At 43.5% G+C, this 23,154-nt stretch overlaps 1 protein-coding gene across 1 annotated transcript in view; it reads left to right on the top strand.

The window, feature by feature from the left end:
- Nucleotides 1-23,154, top strand: part of NUBP1 (NUBP iron-sulfur cluster assembly factor 1, cytosolic) — a 51,661-nt gene that overhangs the window by 6,328 nt on the left and 22,179 nt on the right. The window contains exons 3-7 of the mRNA XM_078594058.1: nucleotides 4,052-4,185; nucleotides 7,590-7,658; nucleotides 11,340-11,372; nucleotides 16,911-17,001; nucleotides 20,481-20,635. Coding sequence (XP_078450184.1) covers nucleotides 4,052-4,185; nucleotides 7,590-7,658; nucleotides 11,340-11,372; nucleotides 16,911-17,001; nucleotides 20,481-20,635 — 482 coding nt within the window. The remainder of the gene's footprint in view (nucleotides 1-4,051; nucleotides 4,186-7,589; nucleotides 7,659-11,339; nucleotides 11,373-16,910; nucleotides 17,002-20,480; nucleotides 20,636-23,154) is intronic.

The following is a 23,154-nucleotide window of genomic DNA, read 5'->3' as shown; positions in this document are numbered from 1 at the left end:
TCCTAATCACAGCACCATGGGGTGACCGTACAGAGGCGGGCGGGGTGGAGACTTTGCCTGATACACAAAGGACATGGGTTCAATTCGCTGCCTCGGATTACAATGTACTCTCTGGAATTTGGAGCCAATGGAGGGATTGGTGGAGTCGGCGGTGTGGTCTCCTTCACGGACGTGGAAGAGAAGTCTGGTTGTGGCATTTTGGACCATCTGGACTGTTTAAACAAATCTAATAGTACTTCACTTCCGATTAGCACCGTTGGCTACGTATGATGGGAAAGAAGTTATCCATACATACGAGAGCGTTGCAGTCATTAGTTGAGCTGTGATGAAAGCATGGATGAGGGTTTGAGCAGCGGCTCGTGCAAACATTGTATTCGTATTCTTTGGTTCTTTCGGTAAAGTCACGTAGAACAAAATAATTTACAAAAAACTACGACGTTTCGATCGCAACACAAGCAATCGTCAAGGATTTGTTGTGTCCTACCTGTCATCTACATTGTATCTCCACATAGCCACACTCTTTTTAACCTGACAAATACAGAAGACCTTTATTTTTAATGTATTATTACATTTTTTTTTAATGGTCAGAATTGGCCGTTTGGCTCTCACTACCCTGCCTGCCATCCATCGTAGCCAAGGGGATGTTTCGTGGGGGTTTTGTTGTGTATTGTGTGCCACCCCTCTCCCTGCCAATGTACCAGGTTTGCCATAACCCCCTGTGGCACCTTCGCCCAGGAGATAATGTTGTCTAGAAGGCTGCTGCCAACGTAATCACTCCAAATCACAAATGGGACCATATTAAACCTGTCATTAAGTGCATTTCCCGGCTTCCTATTGAATTGCATATCAGCTACATGATCTCTGTAAATATACAGAAATAATGTATGGCTTTTCTCTTACCATTATTGTGACCTCATTACCCTCCACGTCCTCTGTCTCTCGTCTGTCCTCTTCTCACAACGATAGGTCATTTGTCCTCCTCTTCCGTCTTCTGGTCTCCTTTGACCTTCACCTCACTGTCAGTTCAGTAGACTTGATTAACTGTGCTTCAATGAACCGCACGTGCTCAATTGCGTACGCGCACTGGTTAATCTATTTTTGACTGAGGGGTGTGGGGAGGACTCATGCATTGATGATTGACACGGGCATCTGTAACAGAACTCACCAAAGTCCTTGCTTCCTCTCTCCCTGCCAATTGGGCCTCCTCGAGCATGTCTAAGGGTTGGATGGTCTGAAGTAGGCGAAGCAACTTGTCTAGCAGGGATACTGAACTTAGTGTGCTAACTTGGGCCCCCCCAGGTTAAGGGGTATAGCGGGCTGGTTGGGAGACCCTGCAGTTTTATACAGGGGCCCCTACAAGCTGGCGAAGAGGCTCAGAAAGCTGAGGTAGGCCTCCAAAGTGGCCTACAAAGTGGTGTAATTGTCACACTTATTAAAATGAGCAGTGATGAAACACCCTTGCAAACATGATGCTCCGTCTTACGGGATTTTTCCACGTTAAATGCTTTAACCATTGAAGACGGTGACAATGGTGAGGGGCTATCGGCCCGGATCACCTGGTGCCATTGTATCCTCCCAAGTCTTCTCCTGGCACCCCCCCATCTCTGGTCGCTTCATGGTTCTCTCTTCACATGCGCGCTGTAATCCTACCTCACGCTGCCTATCAGTTGTCAATGACCAATCGTCGATTTGATTTTGTTTTGCCATTTTAATGCTTTTTTACGCGAATAAGGGCATTGATATAAATGAGCAAAGCAATTTATGACGGCTGATGAAGAAAGTAACAAGATGCAAAGCGGAAGAGGTGTCGGGCAAGGAGATGTGCTCCCTCAAAAAGGTGTTGACAGCAATGTTAGAAAACATTTTGTGAAAATTGGGATTGGAGAAATCAATATAAGTGGAGAAAAATACGAACCGTCTCAGATTTGCCGATGACAGTTGTTGTGGCAACGATTGGAAATGAATGATGGAAAGTGATTGGAGAACTTCAGAAATGAAGGCTGCAAGATTGAGCTCTAAGATAAATTCAGTGAACCCTTGTTAATTCGAGACACATGGAGCTCTGGCCTTGCCGAATTAGCCAATATTCCGAATTATGTACAATGCCTCCTGCCCTAATATAAAAATAAAAATTTGCTTTCCAATAATTATTCTCCAAAAAAAGTAACACTTACCAACAGTAACCAGATAAGAAAATACGCATTGATACGCCTGCACCAATTCTATCCTAAACTTTGGATTCGTCTCGCAGGCTAAGGGATGTATACTTCAGTCCCTTTCTATTCTTGATGTAGGTGAAGACGACATTTCTGAGAGGGTTAGCTTGCACAGAGTGCATATCAACAAGGTAAAGTCCAAAGCAACAGGTCTGCACAAATGCTCACCACGCGCGCCGCCATGAGACCAAGTCATTGTTTTGGTCGTGACGCGCGGTATCGCTCCACGCGCCATGCCGAAATTGGACCATTCGGCATGGCAATTCGGCTCATGGCGAATTACCAATATCCAGTATATGCCGAATTATCCCCAATTACGAATGATCAAATACCGAAATAACGAGGTTTATTGTATAAAAAAATAACAAAAGTCACGTACAACAAGGTTACTAAATATACGTTGGAGGGAATGACACCGAGGGAAATTGTTGGAAGGCGAATCTGGATCAGAAAAATTAATTAAATAGGTGAGCAAGAACATGAGGAAGCGCTTTTGATGTATTCAATCATTTGAAAATGAAAAGCTACGTACCACAGTGCTTGAATTAGAACGGTTTTAATGAGTGCAATGTGACCTGCCATGGCACCTCTTGCAAACATGGACACTTACTAAGCAAATGGAGTAAAACCCAAGAAGTGGTGTACGAGGAAGCACAGAGAGATTCATGCTTGGGATGACACTCGAGATTAGCACCGGCGATTAGCACGGTTGGCTAAGAGCGGTGCGAAAAAGAAGTTCAACACGAATACAAGAGACATCAAGAGAAACACGTTGATCAGAGAACGATCACAAGTGAGCGACGCCTCACTGTCAGGAAAAAAAAATGCTTGGGCAGGACACATCCCTGGAAAGATGCGTGGCGAACGGATGAAGCTGGGGAATGGAAGGACAGCGCAAGGAGGGAACACATCGACTTCATCTCTCGGTGGTCTGCTGTGGAGATGGAGCAATGAAATTGGCTCGGGTGCAGGAACTAGATTGGACCGTCGCTTCCCGAGACCGCGAGGAACGCGACGACTCGGGCATGAGGCTTTCTTCCAGAAGGTTGTAGTTCATGGCTGATGATGATGATGATAATGATCCCTGCAGCCACTCGAGGCGCTACGTTTGCCATAATGTAAAATTGTTTTCGATCCTGGAATCGAATCATAACACTGAACCGAGTAGATGTATTGAATCGTGAGGTGGGGAGAGGCGGGATCATTACAGGTCTAAGTTACATCAAACATTTGTTACCCGCGCGACAATTTCCCCAAGTGATGATGTTTGATAAATCCACAGAGCAGTGTGGAAAAGCTCAGTTCCATCATAGGAATGTGCAATTTCCACTTCCCGCTGTTGACTGCCACTCGAGATCAGTCCTGTCCAGCGTTTTAACGTCGTTACACCTGGATTATTGTGGACAGCAGGAAAGGACAATGTTGCAAATGCATAGTTGTACTGTACTACATGGCAATGTCTATGCTCGCTGTCTTCACCACCACCCCCATTGACCAGCATGGTGAAGTATGGGCAAATAACCCCCATGAACCCACGTGAAGTGGGGAGGCCCTCATTCAGCAGTGGATTGACAGAATAGCTCTACACACTAAGTACACACAACCTCCGACTTGACCTTCTGTCGGGCGGCTTCGTCCTTTCAATGTTTAATGCTGTAACATTTGTGCAGCGATGAGATATGTTTTTGTTTAAAGCGAAATTGATTTGCGGTAACGTTGCATTAGTATGCTGCACACTGGCTCAGGGTGTTGCCCAGACCACGGGTTTTTCGCCGCGCTGCGATCGGTACTCCTTTGAGCTCCACTAATGGGTTGATTGTGTGTTGTTGTTGCAGCGATTAAAGAAATAAAGGAGAGGTTGGCTTCTGTGAAGTACAAGGTGCTGGTGCTGTCGGGAAAAGGCGGCGTGGGAAAGAGCACCTTCAGCACTCAGCTGGCTCGTGGCATTGCGGAGGACAAAACCAAACAGGTGGGCAACATCTCGTTGTGCTAATGGACTTTTCACGAGCTTTTAAAAACAAAACGGGCGCTGAAGCTTTTTGCTATGGCAAGCCTTGCGGCGCTTGCCGTGGCATGTTTATCTTAATCACCTCTCAAAAAGCCTCCGTTGGCTAAAACGAATTTTGTTTTGTAGCGGGAGTCGTTTATAATACTGTTTTCGTCAACGAGTTCGGCCCTAGCAAAGTAAATAGAAAATATACTTTGAGACTCTACGTCTGTAGATGTAGGCACATGAAGGGTAACCATTCCTTTGCCGTGAAAGGTACACGATGTGTATGTATGTCGAACTTCTTTCGCGCCGTACGTAGCTAATCGGAGGTGCGGGACGTATGAAATGGAACACAGTACAGTACAACCACATCTCAAGACATTGGCCAAAAAAGAGTGTGACATGTGCATCATGTAGACAGTGATATGTAGAGTGTATATGCGAACATACTCGAGAAAAGGAGTGTAAATACTCGAGAGCTCCCTTGAGTGGTGGGGCTTCCACCAGCAGTGGCAGGAGAAGACGTGGTTATAGGCTGAAGAGTTTAGGAATGTCATTGAGCCTGGACTTGGAACAGGGGCAGGGAATATATGGCACGGGTGGCTAGGGTGTGGCATTTTCATATTGTGCAGGCAGTATTGGCTGACTGTAATGGAATATCAGACTCAGAATCCTTATTTATACTGGGGGAATCCGGATGAGTTGTGAAGCTCTTTTTTATCCCAGTAAGGTGAAATGTGTCATCCCTGGTATATGTGCAGGGCTGAGGAACGGCAAGTTGCTAATGATGGGCGTTGGTTGTTGTTCGTTGTTGGCACCCAGAAGCCTGCTGCCAAGTTGAAGGCCGAATGCCAGATGGCACTGTGGCAGAGCGATTAACAATTCCACGGCCTTGCGTTAAATGGCTACTTGCTGGTTTGACTCAGCCCATCGGCTCCTCAGGGGCAATATTACGAGCAGCACCCCTGTGAGCCGTCCACAGTAGCCATACGAAAGACGGGCTTATCTCTGCCATCGTAATGTGGATTTTCCACCACTTGCCAACAAAGATGGGCATTGCTCCACACTCTCTCGTGAGCGGGATGGAATTTTTTTTATTAATTGGAGTTGTTGATGAGTTGTTGATGAGTAGGTCGATCGCCTTGCGACATTAGGTTTCCCAGAGATCAATGCGGATAATAGGCTTATATTGCATATGCGCCTCTATAATCCCAGTGTCACTCACTCAAGCTATTTACTCTCCTTAGCCATGACAGTTTATTACACCCAATTGTGAAATGTTTCAAGTCTATTTAAAAATGCGTGTAAGCATTACTGAAGGGAATGGAATTCCTTTATTTCATTTGACTCGTACACTCTAATGAAAGTCCTGGAATTAGTTATGTATGCAAGTATGCTCGTCTGTTCTTTATGTTGGAAGAGCTGCTAATGGAAGTGAAGGTGTATTGGCTCTATATATATCATATAAATTCGTATAAACTCGAAACCAGAGCCACGTGTTTCATGATTTCCATAGTAACCGTTCTGTTGAAACATGTACTCTTCAGGTAACTTATTGCATAATCTGTAAATGCAACATCTCATAACAATTTCGAAAAGCAAAGTGTAAATCTATTCTTTTGCCCATTCTAGTCATTTGAACAATCTGCACAAAGTGACCGCAACTCATTTTCCCTGAGCATTCTTCCCTTGATTCTTTTACCGCGATCGTACATCAAAAAAGCTGACAGTATCTCCTCTAATTTGCAAATTTGTCTTGTGCAATTTGGTGCTTCAAATATGTAAATCCACCCATTGCCAACGTTACCTTGTGAAACCGTCTTCTCTGTTAATTGTTATAGCCACTCTTTTTCTTTGCCAGTGCTTCGAAAATCTCAATAAATAAATCCCCCATGTCTTGATGACATTACGGCCTTTGGCCTGGAGAAGCTCCACATTTAAACTGGCTTCCCCATTGCAATACATTGTCCGTATCGACCATATTGAAACTCCCATACCGTTCTATCGTATTGGAAATTAAATTCATTTGGAGGCAAACATTTATCTAAACGCCAATCCACTGCTGGCTGAAGGCTTTCCCATGCTGTGTCAGTCATGGACATTTGGAGGCTGTTTGACCATACTTCACCACACAGGTCATTGTGGGTTGTAAAGGGGTGCGGGGGTAGGTCCATTACCAGTTCAATGCAGTTCAGATGTCACGTTAGACATGGCCAGTGATCAAACTCGGGTGTTTGGGTGCATAGTGCAGTGTGCTAACCACTGCGCCAATGCAGTGTTCAACTCCCAACGCTGTCATCGTATGCTGTTAACTCCGTGATGAATTGGCAACTTTTTGTGCGTTTTGGGAACACCTTCTGTAATGGCAGTGAGTGCTGTTGGCCCCATTAAAGGATGTTCACTGGTGGATGTGATCGCTTTAACATATCTTCTGTAGAACCCTGTTCTCAACGTCCTCTGCAAATTAGGAGTTGTAGCTCCCAAGGGAATCTGGACTGCTTTTAAAGCTTTTCTCTATTGGCATCCAGCATGACATTTTCTATCTTTTTTATGTTGTTATCAGGTTGCACTAATTTCAGTGTTCGTTAATGGTTTTCGTTCCGAGCTATTTCCAATTAACCGTAGCGTACCTCTGGGCTTGACTCACTGGTTGGCATCGCAGTGTGTGAAGTCAGTACTTTGGAGGTTAATGATGCAAATAACCCGTAAGGGGCCATTTGAGTACAATGTCAATTTAATTTGAATTACTTCACATTTCAATCTTAAAATATTATCACATTACATATTAGGCACATAATGATTCACTCTCGTGGCCATTTGAAGAGCTGGTTGTGATTCAGGGTGTCTCAATTTGATTGAGGAATCAGTTATTATTGTCGGTTTTTATTTCCTCGTTTATATGTTATGTTTCGTTTGCCCTGTCTTGTTCACTCCATTAGCCTCCAGGTGTATTTAGCGTGCAATTTACATATATATCTCAATCCGTTCTCACACGTTCAATTTGCTGCGTTTATCATGAGCGTTTGAATCAATACACGGGTGGTTTTGCACATTCCTAGTGTGTGTGTGTCTTTTAAAACGTTGTGTTTATAGTGCTGTTATTTACAGATGCTTCAAAGGTTTATCGTGATATTAGGGTTAGTGAATTCATGATCTAATTTTGATTGATGTCATTATGCTATACAACGCAGCATGATGCGTTCTAAATCTTTCTATCTTCACACATGACAGTGAAACATTTGTAGTTCTAAGTTTTCACTTTTTTTTTCCAGAGTATTTTTTTTATAAAGGGGCGAAATTTGAATGTGAATATAAGTTTTCATTTGTTCACTGATAAACAGTACAGTATATCCATTCAAAATATTTAAAAAATGTGTTTTCAGGTTGCTCTGTTGGACATTGACATCTGCGGTCCATCTATTCCAAGAATCATGGGGCTGCAAGGCCATCAGGTGAGAAGTTCTCTCCTGCCTTCACTGTATGAGAAAGAACATTGTTGTGGACAACGGAGAGGGATCATGAATGATTCCGAGCGCACATCAACAGAGGCACCGTTGGAAAGCAAGTAATTGCAGTGAACGGCAAGGGCCGGCAATGTTTTACTCTCACCGCAGTGAGGTCTGAGACAAAAAAAACCCTGAGACGACTTGGGAGGCGTTGGAGAAAAGTGCCGGGGGTCTGGAGACTTGAATGCGGAGCGATGCCGACTAGAATGAGAAGCTTTCCAAACGTGACGGGGTGTCAACAGACTTGATGGGTCTGGCTTAGAAACTGAAAGAGGGAATATTTTACAATTACTACCCAGGGCGTGATGGCTGCCACTGGGGCCTGGATACATTCTGTTGATTTCAGGCAAAGGGGCCATCTGTGTCATCTTAGATTCATGAATTAAAACTTCGCTTTTCTGAAGTAACTCGTGCTCCCTCATATACGACAAGAGACGTTTCCCTGAGGGATGATTTGAACTGAACACTATCTAATTGTTTTGTAGAACTTTCATTGTTTTTATGTGATATTACTGTGCTTGTGATGATGGTGTTGGTAATGATATTGCTGTGGATGATGAAGGCGATGTCGAATATATATGTGTTGAATTACTCTGTAACGTAAAGGTAAGTGCGAGTGCTTATACTGCACCTTAAAGACAGAGAAGATGCGCTGGGTTGCCACTTCCTGTCCTTCTGTCTGGTGACGGCACCCAGTACCGCCATGGCTACAAACATGGCTACTGGAGAAATGGAGACACTCGTCCCCATTTCCATTTTAACAGAATAGACCATGTGACTTCCCGAATCAGTTGGGAGCCACCTTCTCGACACACTTGGGTGACTGACTCATGTTTTGGGTTGCAGTTGTGTTTTTTATTAGGCATGTTTAGTGATAAGGCCTCACGGTCCCACAATGCACCAATCTCGCTTCTGCACATGAGCTGATCTCATCCCTCCACATCCGTGGTGCTCATCCCCTGGGGTGTGTACTCCCCCAGTGCCCATTCTCTCTCCGTGATGTGTCCTGCCCATGTACACCCACTTGCTTCCCAGTCAATTAGCAGACTAATTTGCATTTGTTCTGTGATCCGAGTTTTTGCTCTTACTATATTTTTTAGGAGTGTCATTCCAGGCATGTATCTCTCTCTGCTTCTTTGTACACGTTTTTTTTAGCATGGTTGGCTACGTATGGTGCAAAAGAAGTAAAAAAAACATACATAGAAGTGCATTTTGCGAAACATGTTAAACTCGGATGATTTTGTTTTGTATAATGTAGGCAAATTTAAAACAACCCCAAGGATTGTTCCCCGATTTATGCTTCTGTTTTCTGCATTATGTTTTGGTCCATTGAGGTGCTATTTGGTGTTTTTCCATGCAAACAACACCGTGCTAGTGGTTATGAATACGCTGTGAAAGGGTGAAAAAATGTGAACATCTATGAAAAAAAACTAAATGACAGTTAAACGCTGCAAAGACAAGTTTCTGAGACACATGCACAGTAAAAAAGTGTTTTTTGATACATGTGGAAATTATTTACTGCTTTACACGTGAGAGAACATACTCCAGATTAAGAATGCGCGGCCGTGTGTGAAATGGTTGGATTTGTGAACATCTGTACAAAGCCAAAGTTACTCCATGTGCAGATGTTACACTGGGTGAGGAGGTAATTGGCCAGGGTGGATATGTGATGGTCGGATACATGACGTACTGTATAGTACTGTACTATATATATGGTACCTAATGTAATACTGCCATATATACATTATTATACCATGGTTTATGTGTGCTCTTCGTTACTTTTTTTATCCAGTTGTTAGCCTTGTATATTTTTTAAAACAAACATTTTTAATTAAAAGTCATTAACAATTTTTTGTTGTTGCCATTTTCCCCTCTACGAAATGTAGTTATTTAACAGTTATGTTATGAGTCAATTTAACACGTGGGCTTTCGCAACCAATGCAATGTGTCACGTGACAAACTTTACCAATTGGCTGTGTCGTGTGGAGGTGGGTGTACGACACGTTTACATTTTCGCGATCTAACCCACAAAACCTTATCATGTGCATCTTTATCATGTGCACCTCCGATTAGCACGGTTGGCTACGTACGGTACATACATATGAGCCGCATAACAAGGATTTTTTTTTATTTCAAAACCCCTTTAAGCAATCCCGGCAAGCATCCAGTTTGGAAATGACCTGGAAGTTATACCGCATAGCAGGCCTATGCCAAATTTCGATATTTCTACGGCATCTCTGTTATGGATGCTTCGCCGCCTGCAAATGAACGGGTGAGTGTTCACTCTGTGCGAGTGGAATGAATGAATGCCTCACAGCTGCCAAGGTGAAAACCTGACTTTGAGGGTTGGGCCTTGAAATGAGGCCCTCCGTGCGGTTGCTGCCTCAGTGCTCAGCCGTGCGTGTGGCGTTACCCTTTGTAGGCGCCCGTCCACCTGAATGACAAAAGCATTTTCCCTTGACAGTTTTCACGGCGTAAACCTATTTGAGCAGTTCATTACTTTGAATAATTTCAAAGCCGGTAAATCTCGAAGTTGTGTGATAACGTACTCCTTTTGCATTTTCATTCAGCAGCATGACAGCTTCTGTAATGGTCCTAAATGAACCGATTGTGCTTGCCCACGGGCCCCGCACAGAAGCACGGCCACAGTACAAGATGCCACTGTTGCTCGCGAGTATTCTTGTCACGCACAAGCAAAGTGGCCGTGTTTATCAGCGGAACTGCTTCGAGTAGAAGTTGCACGAGCGCTCTCTGTCCGTGTGTGTGTGTCTTCTGGCGGCATTCGCAGTACAAAGGAATTGTTGTACATGGGTTCAAATCAATGCATTGATGTAGCAAAGTGCATGAAAGTCACTCTTTGTTGATAGGGCGTAGCTTCTCTGGCATGCCGAAAAGAGCATCCAATGTAAACATACATTACGTGAGACTGCTTTGAATCATTCATTTTACTCGTTGGCAAAATATAAATCGGATAGATTATTTCATCGTCTTTGAGTCAGTATTCTGCATACTTTTGCAGCATGGCTGCTTGTAGGTTTACTTTATATATGTATACATATATAAAATCAGGCACGTCAAATTCAAATTCCAAGTGTCCTAACTGTGCTTGTATTAGTGGACATGAGTAATGGAGCTGTGTATACTGCAGGGGAAATGAAGTCTCTGTAGCAGCAGTAGAAGCAGCTGCACAAAACGGTGCGTAGGGCATTCTCCAAATTCTCTGCGGTGTCAGTTTTTGCACGGTACCAACTTCATTTTAATCGTTTGAAGCGGTTCAAAAAGACCAAAGGACCGAGTGCTATAGGATTATATTGTAGTACACGACTGAAGCCCTGCCTGGGTTGTTTTTCTTATCGCAAATGTTATGTTTGTCCTCCATTATATCTCATTTCAGAGGTTAAATGAAGACAAGTTTAATTATGTCATCCCCAAATGTGATTCTTGCAATTCTGCAATTGTTTTTGTAAACCAGTGTTATTCTCTGATATCCCATCCTCCGGTGTCATCACATATAGTAGCAGCTTCATACCAGGCCCAAACATAAATATAATATTTATACAAACCAACATTATTTTGTTTGTTGATATGTTTTAAATTATTGATGGTTTTGTTTTTCTCTCTTTTTAGGTTCATCAGAGTGGCGCGGGCTGGTCTCTTGTGGTAAGCGACTTGACAATCCACCACAAAACAACATGCAACAGATCATTGGTCGCTACTTCACAGTACACGTATAAATCAACGCACGCTTAAATAAAGAGCAGTGCATGACATGTTGGGAGCAGTGGGGGACGCATTGCTCTGAACCCTGCGAGCTGAGTTTTGATTCCCACCCATGGCTAGCATCAGGAGTGAGCTTCATCCAAACCGATCCTGGGTGCACCCCATTCACCAATTGACCAAACTACCCCCATGACGGACACGGCATGGGGAGTCTTTTCTCCAGAAAGTAGATTGACAAAGGGCTGGAAGTTATTGCAATGTTATATGCAATGTAGAATTTGTTGTAAATTAGGACACTATTTGTTATTCCACCCTTTATCGCTTGATCCGCTTATGTGTCGTCTCTAAGCTGTTAGGGCACAGATATTTCAGACTTTATTATTTAAACGCTTCCCTTCCTGGGCCCAGCAGAAGGGGGTGGTGTGATTGACGGTACCGTGTCCATTGCCACACGACTGCCTCTGCTGCAGCCCTTGTACCAGATTATGGAATTGGTCGATTCAATGGCTGACTGTCACAGTGGTAGGCAGGATCCAATTTGTGCTTCCGTGCCCATGTCAATCTGTGAAATTTCCAATCTAGCATATTCCAAAAATACTCTGTGCTTTCCTAAAGTCTGTATGGCCACAGATTGTCTAAAGTCTGTATGACCACATGTTTGGCTTATTTATTTAAACAACAAAATGTATGTTGAAGGCACTAACCCAACATTTTCTGTCCGTTATCATTTTTTTCTGGGCAGTTTTCACGAGACCATGGTATAACCAGTGTTCATGGTCTCGAGGAACAATCGGAAGAAATGTACAAAAGACACAGTTATTTTCGTGTGAGGGTTTTTTCATGGTTTTATAATTGTTATGCCAGAAAAATGTTCTTTAACTTAACTAGAATGTTTCAAAATGTTATAATACATTACCTGTATTGGTTGACTATTAAACTTGTTGTGATGGGTCATGGTTATTTTTTTATTGTCGTTTGACGATACAGTATTTTTTATTTACCTTCAGTAATTGGATTTCTCATGCATTGATCATGTCTATAAAAAGAAAGTCATGACTCGCTGTGCGCAAATCTCGGCTAACCAACGCAATTACAATCCAGCGCTGCTGTGCCAACTCTGCATTGTCATGCTGCAGCCTACAGAAAACCGCGGCGCGTGGCGTTGTAGATTCTGGAGAGAGAGCCGTCGTAACGTGGGCACGGTGAATGTTCGCCGTCGCCTCACAGCCTCCTCCAAACTGAGGATTAGCCCAGCTTCGCACCCAGAGGGTGACACAGCACTCACAGATAATCTCCGGGCCCCCCCCCGATAACACAACAAATGGGCGGTGTTTATGAGTTCACTCCCCCCGCAATACAAAAGTGGCACGCGAAGTCATCCATAAGCTTCTGCGTTGGTTGCTCCTGGCTTTGTAGCATGCGAACAACAAAAATACAAAATTCAATGTCTGATATCCTCTTTGGTGCTCTGCCTTGACAGCAGGGTCCTTGGTTGTCAACTTCTCCATCCTCCTCCGCTCCTTGCCCTCCTCTTCATTTCCACGAATGCCCCATTCCGCCAGCTCCTCCTCCACCGTCCAAATCCTTGGCCTTCCTCTCCTACTTTTCCCTTTCCAGTCTTCTATATCGTCCTTCACATAACAACAAGGAAACCCCATGCATATGCATGGCTTCTGTAACACTTTCCAAAGTATTTGTCCTTGGAAATATTGAATTTTGTTTAAAGAAGGTGTATATATGGCCCCAGGGTGGCGAAATGTTAACGGTATACAGGTGGTCGTGGGTTCGATTCCGACCCTGATGCCTGTACATTTGAAGTTTGCATGTTCTCCCCGTGGTCGTGTGGATTTTTCTCCGGGCCCTCCGGTTTTTCCCTCCACATTTAGAATCAGCATACAGAAACATGGACATTAACAATGGAAGTGGAAAGTGCAAATGATGGAAAGTGTGCAAAGTTCAAAGGAGCGTAGATAGGTGGATGTTTGGAATTACATTGAGAGACAACAACAGGACAATTTAAAGTATATTTTCAATCGGTGAGAACTCAAGAGACAAGGATAGTCTCAATTGCAAAGGGTGCCCTTGGTCACCAACATGGTAAAAGCAATAACGTAAATACAAGTACAGAGATGAAGCTAACAGAAATCGGAGCAAAAATAACCAAATAGAAATTGGAACAAAAAACAGCTGCAATACACGGAAGAAATCAAAATCTTGTACAAATGCAAACGATATTAAATAAAATAAATTGCCCTATAACACAGGTTGGCTTGGACAAATAACTTTTGAAAACCATTCCAATTAAAATTAAGTTTTAGAAACACATTTATACTGACTATACGTTTATTGCACTGGTATGTGACGTCAAATACGGCTGCAAGTGAAGTCATCACACGGAATCGACAGCTTCGCATCAAATTCTGAATTATATGGGAAAGTAAACCAGGATATTTTGGAAGCAATGACACTCCAGGTGTTTGGGCCATTAATAGAGTATTTGTTTTGTCCCGGGTACAGTCCACTTCAGTGCTCTGGGGGGCATCAACGACTTTGAGGGTTTTGGTCCTGAATAATCACCTTGTGTCGATAAGAGACTGAGTTATGGGTGTATGCATTTAAGATGAACTTCGTCCAGTGAATCTCACTCTGGAGTTGAAAAGAGCGAGGTGATAGCCAGTCTTGAAGTAGAGATGGCAGTGATGAGTGGATTAGCTCGTTTGTGAGATAAAGCATGAGGTGGAATGAAAGATAAAATTGAGCGAATCCTAGGTGATTTTCGAGGTTAATTTGTATTTGATGTGAGCATGGCCTTGGACAGACATAAAAGCAGCAGCTTCCAAAGGTTTCTACGCCGAAGATGAGAAGCAGGAATTCGTTTTCGATACAAAGTCCCCAACTTCATTTTCACATTTTTAAATTCAGATTTTCCATGAGATTTCAAGTAAAACATTTGTAACTGTTGAGAAAATTAAATGGCTGATAGCATGCATTTGAATTCCTACCGCAATAATTCTAATAATGACATAAAAAAAAAATATTTAAAAAATTATATAAAATACCGATTTTTCAGCCGTTTTGTCAATCCACTGCTGGATGAAGGCCTAACTCCACCAACTGTGTTATAGTCATGGGGATTGGTTGACCGTACTTGAACACGCTGGCCACTGCGAGTTGGTGAAGTCCAAGGGGCCATTTCATTTGTCACTGGCTGCCGATTTGGCCGCCGATGTTTGCCCGTGGCCAGCGATCGAGTTCAGATAAGGCGGCATCAGCGCAGTGCTCGATCCAACGCGCCACTGCCCTCTCAAACCTCCCCATGTCGCCTATGCTAATCATAATGGACTAAATACCTCAACCCTATAATGGATTTCTGGGTCTCCATGTGCAGCTTCATATACGCAATGCTCACCGCAGTGACTCATCACTGGACTGCGAATAGAGTAATCAGCCGTTAAATCTGTCCGCAGGCTGGTTTGTAAAAAAATGTTTTGTTACTTTGGACTTAATTTGCAGACTATGATTACGCAACCAGAATAAACACAGGTTAGGGATACCGATTCTTATATATTGTGGGCTTAAATAACGGTGTCTCTAAACAAATAAGAACTGCAGAAACACCGCGTGGAAAAACAGTTGTGAGAGGGGTAAACAACCAAACGAACGAACAAGAATCAACAAACGTAGGACAACACTGGAGCAAAGGAACCACGAAAACCCCCCGCTAGGGTTGCCACCCATCCTGTTTTCACTGAATCGTCCTCTTTTTGAAGTAGCTGTCCTGGGAAATCTGCAAGTCTTCCCGGGCACGATTAAAGGTCCCGTTGTTTTTGTTAGTTGTGTAATTATGAATGCACCACATGTAGTTCTCCTTTCTTCCGGTATTACCGGAAATCATTATTCTTTTTACCATGATATGCCGCGGATTTCCTCCCTGCCGCCCCCCCCCCCCCAGAGGTAGTAACCATAACCCTCCTAGCATTCACAAATTGTGGTTGAACCGCCATCGCATGCGGGTGAAGCGATGACCGGTAGAGGCAGGGAGGCGGGGAGAGTGGGCAGACATACGCAGTGGCTATCTCACTCAGCCCCTCCGCTTTGAGGTCGACAGGCATTTTCTATTTTGAGGTTACCAGCGAAATGCTAATTTTTTGTTCTTGCAAATATCAACACGTCCTGCAAACTCTCACGTTTAATCTTATATGTATGCACTCTGACATTTAGATGAGTTATGTAATGTGCTGCAAAATGTTGCCGTTCCCCCAACTATGGAAATGCACGTTAAAAAAATAATTGACTCTAATTGATAACTTGATTCCTTATAGTTTCAACATTGAATTCATTAAAGATAATTATTAAATGTAAAATTACATTCACGAATTGAATAAAACGATCTATTGATGCATATGTACATAGTGAATTGTAATTAAACCAATTTTATCGCAGTCTGCTAACCTGATATTATGACAGACTTGTTGAGCCATCGTTTGAAACCCGGCAGCGTCATTGCACGATGGATCACTTGCTCTGGGGCCGTCTTTGGTAAAATTAAAAATCCAGTGCATTTAAAAAAATATATTAGCAAACCAGTTGAGGCAAAATATATCCTGAAGCCTTTTTTTTCTTCCAAAGACCGATATTGAAATCTCCGTGTGAGGTGATAAAATCAGGAGTCCTTCACGGCCGTTCCGTTCTGAGCGACAGCGGCATAAACACACGCGGGAAGCGGAAAAGGAGTTGTTCTCATCCTGAAGACATTATTTGTAACCTTGGCTGGAATCCTTTGGCTTTGTGTCCATTGGACGTTTGTGCAGTGGTGCAGTGCGGATTTAATTTGTCTGGTAATGAAAATAACTTGCATTCACTTTCAACTTTTAAATGGATTCATGATACCTTCATTTGTTTTTTCCCCCCTCAATACTGTGGTGGTGGTGGTGGAGGAGATATGTTTATTAAAAAAAGGGGCATTGCAATGGTCTCTGACCTCTTCCAAATAATACATTTGGTTGTTTCCACTAATTGTGTTTTATTGGTATGACATGCGATAATTTACTCGTGCTGATAATGTACTATTAAAAATAATTAGAGTATAGATTTCGTACCTTGTATCAAAGGTCACGAGTGAGTTATGTAAATGCTAACGCTGTTCTAGAAGGGCTTCAAGTCAAAATTTGGCTCGTACGTCAAGTCAAGTCTATGCTTACAACGACAGAAATCCCCACAATTTTAACGGCGTTGTTTTAGAACCTGGGTTTAGGGAGGTTTGCATCTGGAGGTTTTGAAGGGCACTGAATCCTCACTCGACATTAGTTATTCGACAATGCTTTTTTCTTTTTGAAATAGTGTGATACTGACGCTGATGGAAAGCTGTTGCAAGCATAAACATACGACACAACGGCTGTAGAGAAGTAATTGAAATTCTTATTTAAGGAAATATATTTATTTATTTACAAACTTCATAATGTGTTTTTCCATTCGCAGTATGTTCAGGAGAATTTAGGTGTCATGTCGGTGGGGTTCCTGCTCAGCAGCCCCAATGATGCTGTGATATGGCGCGGACCAAAAAAGAATGGTATGTACAAATCTATTTGCAAGCGCATACTGTACACCGTGAGCGATTTGCAGCAATAGTTATTCATTTGATTTTTTTCCCGGCCCCTGCTCTCTTCGGCCGACGTACTATTTGGGTGGGAGGCACGCATGAGAAGCGTGTTGGGTTACGAGCACCGCACGAGTTTCCATCCACATCGGCAGGATTTTCTTTTTCAGATTCAAATTCCCAGAGGTGCTTGAGCCGATTTGATCGCACGTTAAAAAGGTCACGGTGCGTTTTGTAAGTAATTTACCGTGAGCTGTGAATTCTTCCAAATTAATTGTATCAGTGGTGATAGTCTGCACATTAAAGGCACGTTTTATCCCGGCTCTTTTTTTTTTCATTGGTTTATATTGCACGGCACGGTAGGCTGGCCGGCTGTGGTCGGTAAGGAGGAGGATGATGGAGTCAGAATGTGGATTTATTTCTTGTCGCGCGAAAAGTAAATATCGCAAGTACAAGTACATCCGCGTTCGAGTACATCTGCGTGCATAGCCATCAAGATTAAACACTATATTTACCCCCGTAGATAAAGTGTCCCCATCTTGGAAAGTGATCTACTCCCCGCAGTGGATGTTAGTGAGCCCGAAGATGAGCACACTTCATTTTTGGTAGCAGCTCTTGCACATGTGGGAGGGGGAGCGTAGTATTATCTAACAAGTATGCGAGACAGTCCAGGCAGCCAGGCACGGTGTCCCAGAATAATGCCAGGAACGAAAGCAATGCGTGCTGCCTTGCCAGCTAAATGTGCCCGATCTGAAAATAGCGGAAACGCCACGCATGCTGCAAGTCTGCTCCCTACCTATAATAAAGGGAACAGCACTTCAAATAACGCACCGCGCTAATGGCACCGTACGCGTATAAATAGCATGCCACATCGCAACGCTAGGCGTTGCGTGAAACTTATTTTAAACCTGTTGGGATTCTCCACGCTGATCAACCGAAGTTTGCATTTGAACGTTTTGTCGCGCGACTTTGTTAAGAGCGTTGTCGTGCACGTTTCAGCCTTGGCCATGACAGTCAATCTATTCAGAGAATATGAAATACCCTCCTGAAGGTGACACATTTATATGTACGTATGCGTGAAGTCTATATACAGGAGGCTTCTGTACGTACACCAATAGGTATGGTGCCGTCTTTTTTGCGATACAATTTAAACGATTGCTGCTTTCACGTCTCCGTAGAAGGCGATGCATTGCGGTCACCAAATGTGTGTCTTGTGGGCGTGTGCAGCCAATGCATACTGAGGAGTACTAAAATACTTGAGCCTACAATCGCAGATCGCTACAATGCCTACCGCATGCCTTTCCGAGCCCAGTGTTTAGAACGCCCGTGTTTTTAATGAGATTACCGCAGACAAGAACTGAACATCTCAAAAGTGAGGACGAGAGAGAGACCTGTTGGTACTAACGAAATGTATCAGGTGTCAGGACAGTTAGGGGTGTAACAACATGACGACTCACCGGTTCATTTCCATTCGTAAGCTCACGATACACCCGTTCAAATCGCGTGTATCATGAGAATCGATGTTATTTCAAATCATAGACGTATATAATGGTTTCACGTGACTCCGTCCTAGCCACTAGGTGCTGCTACATTCACTGCAATGTTAAAAATATAATCAATTATTGAATAGAATCGCGACTCTGAATCGTGACCTTGCGAGGCGAGTGAATCATTACAGTACACCCATAATATCAATGCAGGCCTTTAAGGTAGAATCGCTCCCTGATTGAGTGGTTAAATAGCGATATTAATGATACACAATTATCATGTTAATAAAGAAATGCATGTCATAATCATCAGCCCTGTGTTAAACCTACCACTGGATGAAGGCATCCCCATGCAATGTTGGTCATGGAGGAGTGGGGGGAGGTTGACCATACTTCACCATGCTGGTCAGTGTGTGCTTGTAAATTTCGGCGGCTCAGGACTGGTTCAGATGTCACTTGCTACTGATGTTTAGCCGTGACGAGGAATCAAATTCAGGTCCTCGGGTTCATAATTTAACCCCACTGCACCATCACTGTTCCATTGTACACGTATTCATAATCGCATGCTGTAAACATTTCCAATTAATCTTCTTATGGAGTAATAACTAGGCGTTTAAAACGGTAACGGAAGATAATTGAAATATGTTGGTGAGAGAGTCCTCTTTTTGGACCTGTTCCAGTTGGCATCTGCTACGTTGTCCCGGATAAGAAATCAGCTTGTTTCTGATTACGCGGAAGAAGGCTTCCGTGGAATAGAATTAAAAGTACAAAGGAATTCAACCGTGATTGGCTTCCCCCCCCTCCATTCCAGATCGCCGAGTTCTCAATGCGTTGAAAGAAGAAAAAAGCGCATTCGTGATACACACAACAATTGTGGGCACGAGTAGCTTTAAACAGTTGGGACATACATCTAATGAGGAGACGTGGCAAGAATTTAGCCGACTTTACTCACTGTGAGCCCTGGAGTCTCTCATTTGTTTGACAAGCGGATAAGCTGCTTGGCCAGGTGATTGAGCTATTGGAGTCATGGTTCACTTCAGCCAACTCTAAAGGTTTGCAGGCAGCATGCTAAGGCTCGGCCGGTGGTGCTGGCTTGGAGGGAGGCAGGGAGAAGGGCGGGTGCTGCGTTTCTGTGCCGGCCACCCGCTTGCACCAGACCTTCACCTCCCGGTTGGCACGGTTGGCTACGTAGGGTGCGAAAGAAGTTCAACATACATACAGTCCGTGGCCACAGGCAGGGCCGTCCATACATCTGACACCGTGATGTCGAAGCGCGGGGCCTGGGGCGGTCGCCCCCCTTCGCCCGTACCCAAGGGACGGATGTGCCCGCAGTAGTCGGCACGTTATCCCGGGCGGGCGCCACAAATTCCCCGCTGGGCCGCAAGCATCCTCCCTACGTGTGCTATGTGTTGCACTTCTCCCGTGAAAACTGTTAGCGATTTCTCAGCAGTGCTTTTCCCATTAACTCTGTTGGCTCTTTTAACAAATATACGCTCAATGAAAGCAGCAGTGGTTCCCGGCTTAACTTCGTTCAGTCTGTGGGTGGTGTTCACAAAGTGTTATCAATGTAGTCCATTGGCCCAGACCAAATATATTACTTGTTGGTACCAGCTGGGATGGAAACACTTGAGTTGTACCAACAGGTTTAAGTTGCCAATTAAAGTGAATTGTGCATTCACCATGTTTAATGAAGTATTTTATCACAGAATCCGCTTTTAATAGCCATATACAGAAACTGGTTTCATTAAATATTGGCCCCCTTAGATGGTGACTAAATTCCGCTCTGGCCCACGGGCCAATGAGACGGCTCGCTCCTTCGGTATGTGCGTACGTATATGTATGTATGTACGTACATACATATACCCTACATAGCCAACCGTACTAATCGGAGGTGAAGTTGGCTTTCAGGCGACCCCTCCCCTACCCTTGTGTTATCTCTGTTGTTATCTTCTGCTCTGCTGATAGGCCTCATCAAGCAGTTCCTGCGGGACGTGAACTGGGGCACCGTAGACTACCTCGTGGTGGACACTCCGCCGGGCACCTCGGATGAGCACCTGTCCATCGTCCAGTATCTGAGTGAAACGAACCTCGACGGGGCAGTGATCATCACCACGCCACAGGTTCGTGCGTACGTTACGCGCGTGGTGTTGAGCTCCTTCGCACCGTACGTAGCCGACCGTGCTAGTCGTGAACGTACACTCGTGCACAACTCTGTGTACTTTATATATCTTTTATTTCCTAAAATGTACCAGCTGTGGTGTTGCTTCAGAATTCGCAGCCAACTCTTTTTTTTATTGTAAAGTTTACGTTAAACGTGTTAAATGCAGTTTTTTTTGTAAGATCTTCGTATCAAAGTTTTATTCAACTGTAATTACGCTAAGGGTTACACTATTATTTTCACAGTGACACGTTTCAACAAAAGACATGGTATTTATATACACTGAATGTTAAGTAATGTAAAAAAATGTATTTATACCTAGGCGATAGCCCATTGACATTAAACGTTTCCTTTCACAGCACATTCTCTTTAATGGCAGCCCTGCTTTAAACAAAGATCAAAGCAGCAATTATAATCTTGATTTGAAGCTTTCGTGACTGCAGGAATCTATACTCTTTGGTTCTTTCGGTAAAGTCACGTAGATAGAGAAATAATCGATCACGACGTTTCGATCGCCACACAAGCAATCTTCTTCTTAATTCTAGATTTGAAGCTTTCATGACTGCAAGGATTCATACTCTTAGGTTTTTTCGGTAAAGTCACGTAGGTAAAAAATAAAATTACCTGCTTTTCTGCTTCTACCATTTACATAACAAAGGCTCAGTCCCATTAGCAGCAGCTGCACCTTAACAACTCTGGCACCTCCCAGCTCAACCAGTCTACATAACAAAGGCTCATTCCTAGCAGCAGCCTCAGCCGCACCAACCTTACCATAATAAAAAACTCCGATCCAGGGGCCTACCCTGGCTCTTCCCCCCTCAACCAGTATATATACAAGGTCAGGTCTCTTGGAATTTCTCTTTACTTGATACAGAAATCGTGCTGTGACGGTTCCACCTGAAGACGGAAGCTTGTGTTGCCTCCGAAACGTCGTGATTTTTTATTGTTATTTTACTTTTATTAATTTTAATTTTATTTTTTACCTACGTGACTATACCGAAAAAACCTAAGAGTATCAATCTTCTTCTCTCCCACCTGAAGACGATTGCTTGTTTGGCAATAGAAACGTCGTGATCTATTATTTTTCTACCTACGTGCCTTTACTAAAAGAACCAAAGAGTACAGCAATTATAAATCACATTTACTCAAAAGCACACCAAGTTATGTAGTACATCACATAATGTACACGGTTAACCTTGGAACACCAAAGTAGCAAACGATATTAAATTAACAGAAAACAAGATGAAATTCAACTGAAAGTACAATTCCAGTGTTCAACACGAGAGACTAGAGAGAAGACAAAGGTGGTCATGGTGCGTGACACTAATGAGGTATTGTTAGTTTGCATGAAATGTTAATCCCCAGGTGACACCTTTGTCAAGGGCAATGCAAAACCTCCTACCTGTTGAAAGCTGACATGGTCGGCATTGTTGCTGAGCGCAATGTTGTGCGCAAGATTCCTTAACCCTTTCATGTTCCGAGACTTCTACAAGTTGCAGGGTGGTGGGTCCCGTTCACCGCCGAATTCCGGAACGTGCCAGCGGTTAGCGTTCATTTTATTTAGAGAGGCGTAGCCTCCGCTGTTTTAAAGACATTGTTACCCACCGCAGATAACCATAGTGACAGGACGGCACTCTGTGATAGCTGGTGCCAAACTGTGCCACACGCCCTCATACACAGCCTTGTGGGAGCCTTGGTACAGATGAAGTTATTTTATTTTAGTTTTCCTTCCTGTTTCGTTTTCATCTTCTTGGTTCTTTCGGTAAAGTCACGTAGAACGGAAATAATAAAATAATAAAAATAAAACAATAATAAAATAAAATTCTCACGACGTTTCGGCCACAACGCAAGCAGCCGTCCTCAGGTGAAGAACAGGGCTGTCGGAAAGACAGCGTCCGAAGCTTTAAATCGAAATTTGTTTCGTTTTCATTATGTACACGTACGTCATGGGAACGGAATCTGAAGAAAAAAATGATGACGTACAGCTACACGTGCGTCATCGGAGCGGGAAATGGTTCAGAATCCTGTATTCGTTCTCTGCAATGTAGATGTTTTTGTTGTTGTTGCTGCACTAACACACCACGGAACTCCCTTACGATATAGCCGGCCAGCTGGCTAAACGGGACCATCTGTGTGGCAAATCTAAATTAAATCAACGCTTAAATGACACAAATAAACTCACCAAATGTTGTATTTGCGAGTAAATGTAAATCTTCGCGAACGTGAAGTGTCATGCGGAAACGCTGGTGCCATCGCTGTTGGACAAACATCCCATCAAATACAGCAGGAGCCTCCAGACTCAGCCTGACTCTCCGGGGTTATCATTGTTATTTTTGTCTGTTGAGTTAATACGTTACCTATCTGCAAGGGTTACGTCTTAGAGAGAGTATTTACATTCAAACTTTGACCATTGTATTATATTTTTGAGATGGTAAGATATTCGGGTACATTATATTAACAAAATAGATTAGCAGGTAATGT

Source organism: Lampetra planeri, chromosome 5 (genome assembly GCF_965212315.1).
Source record: "Lampetra planeri chromosome 5, kcLamPlan1.2.h2, whole genome shotgun sequence".
Lineage (NCBI taxonomy): Eukaryota > Metazoa > Chordata > Hyperoartia > Petromyzontiformes > Petromyzontidae > Lampetra > Lampetra planeri.
This window is presented reverse-complemented; position numbering and strand designations above follow the sequence as displayed.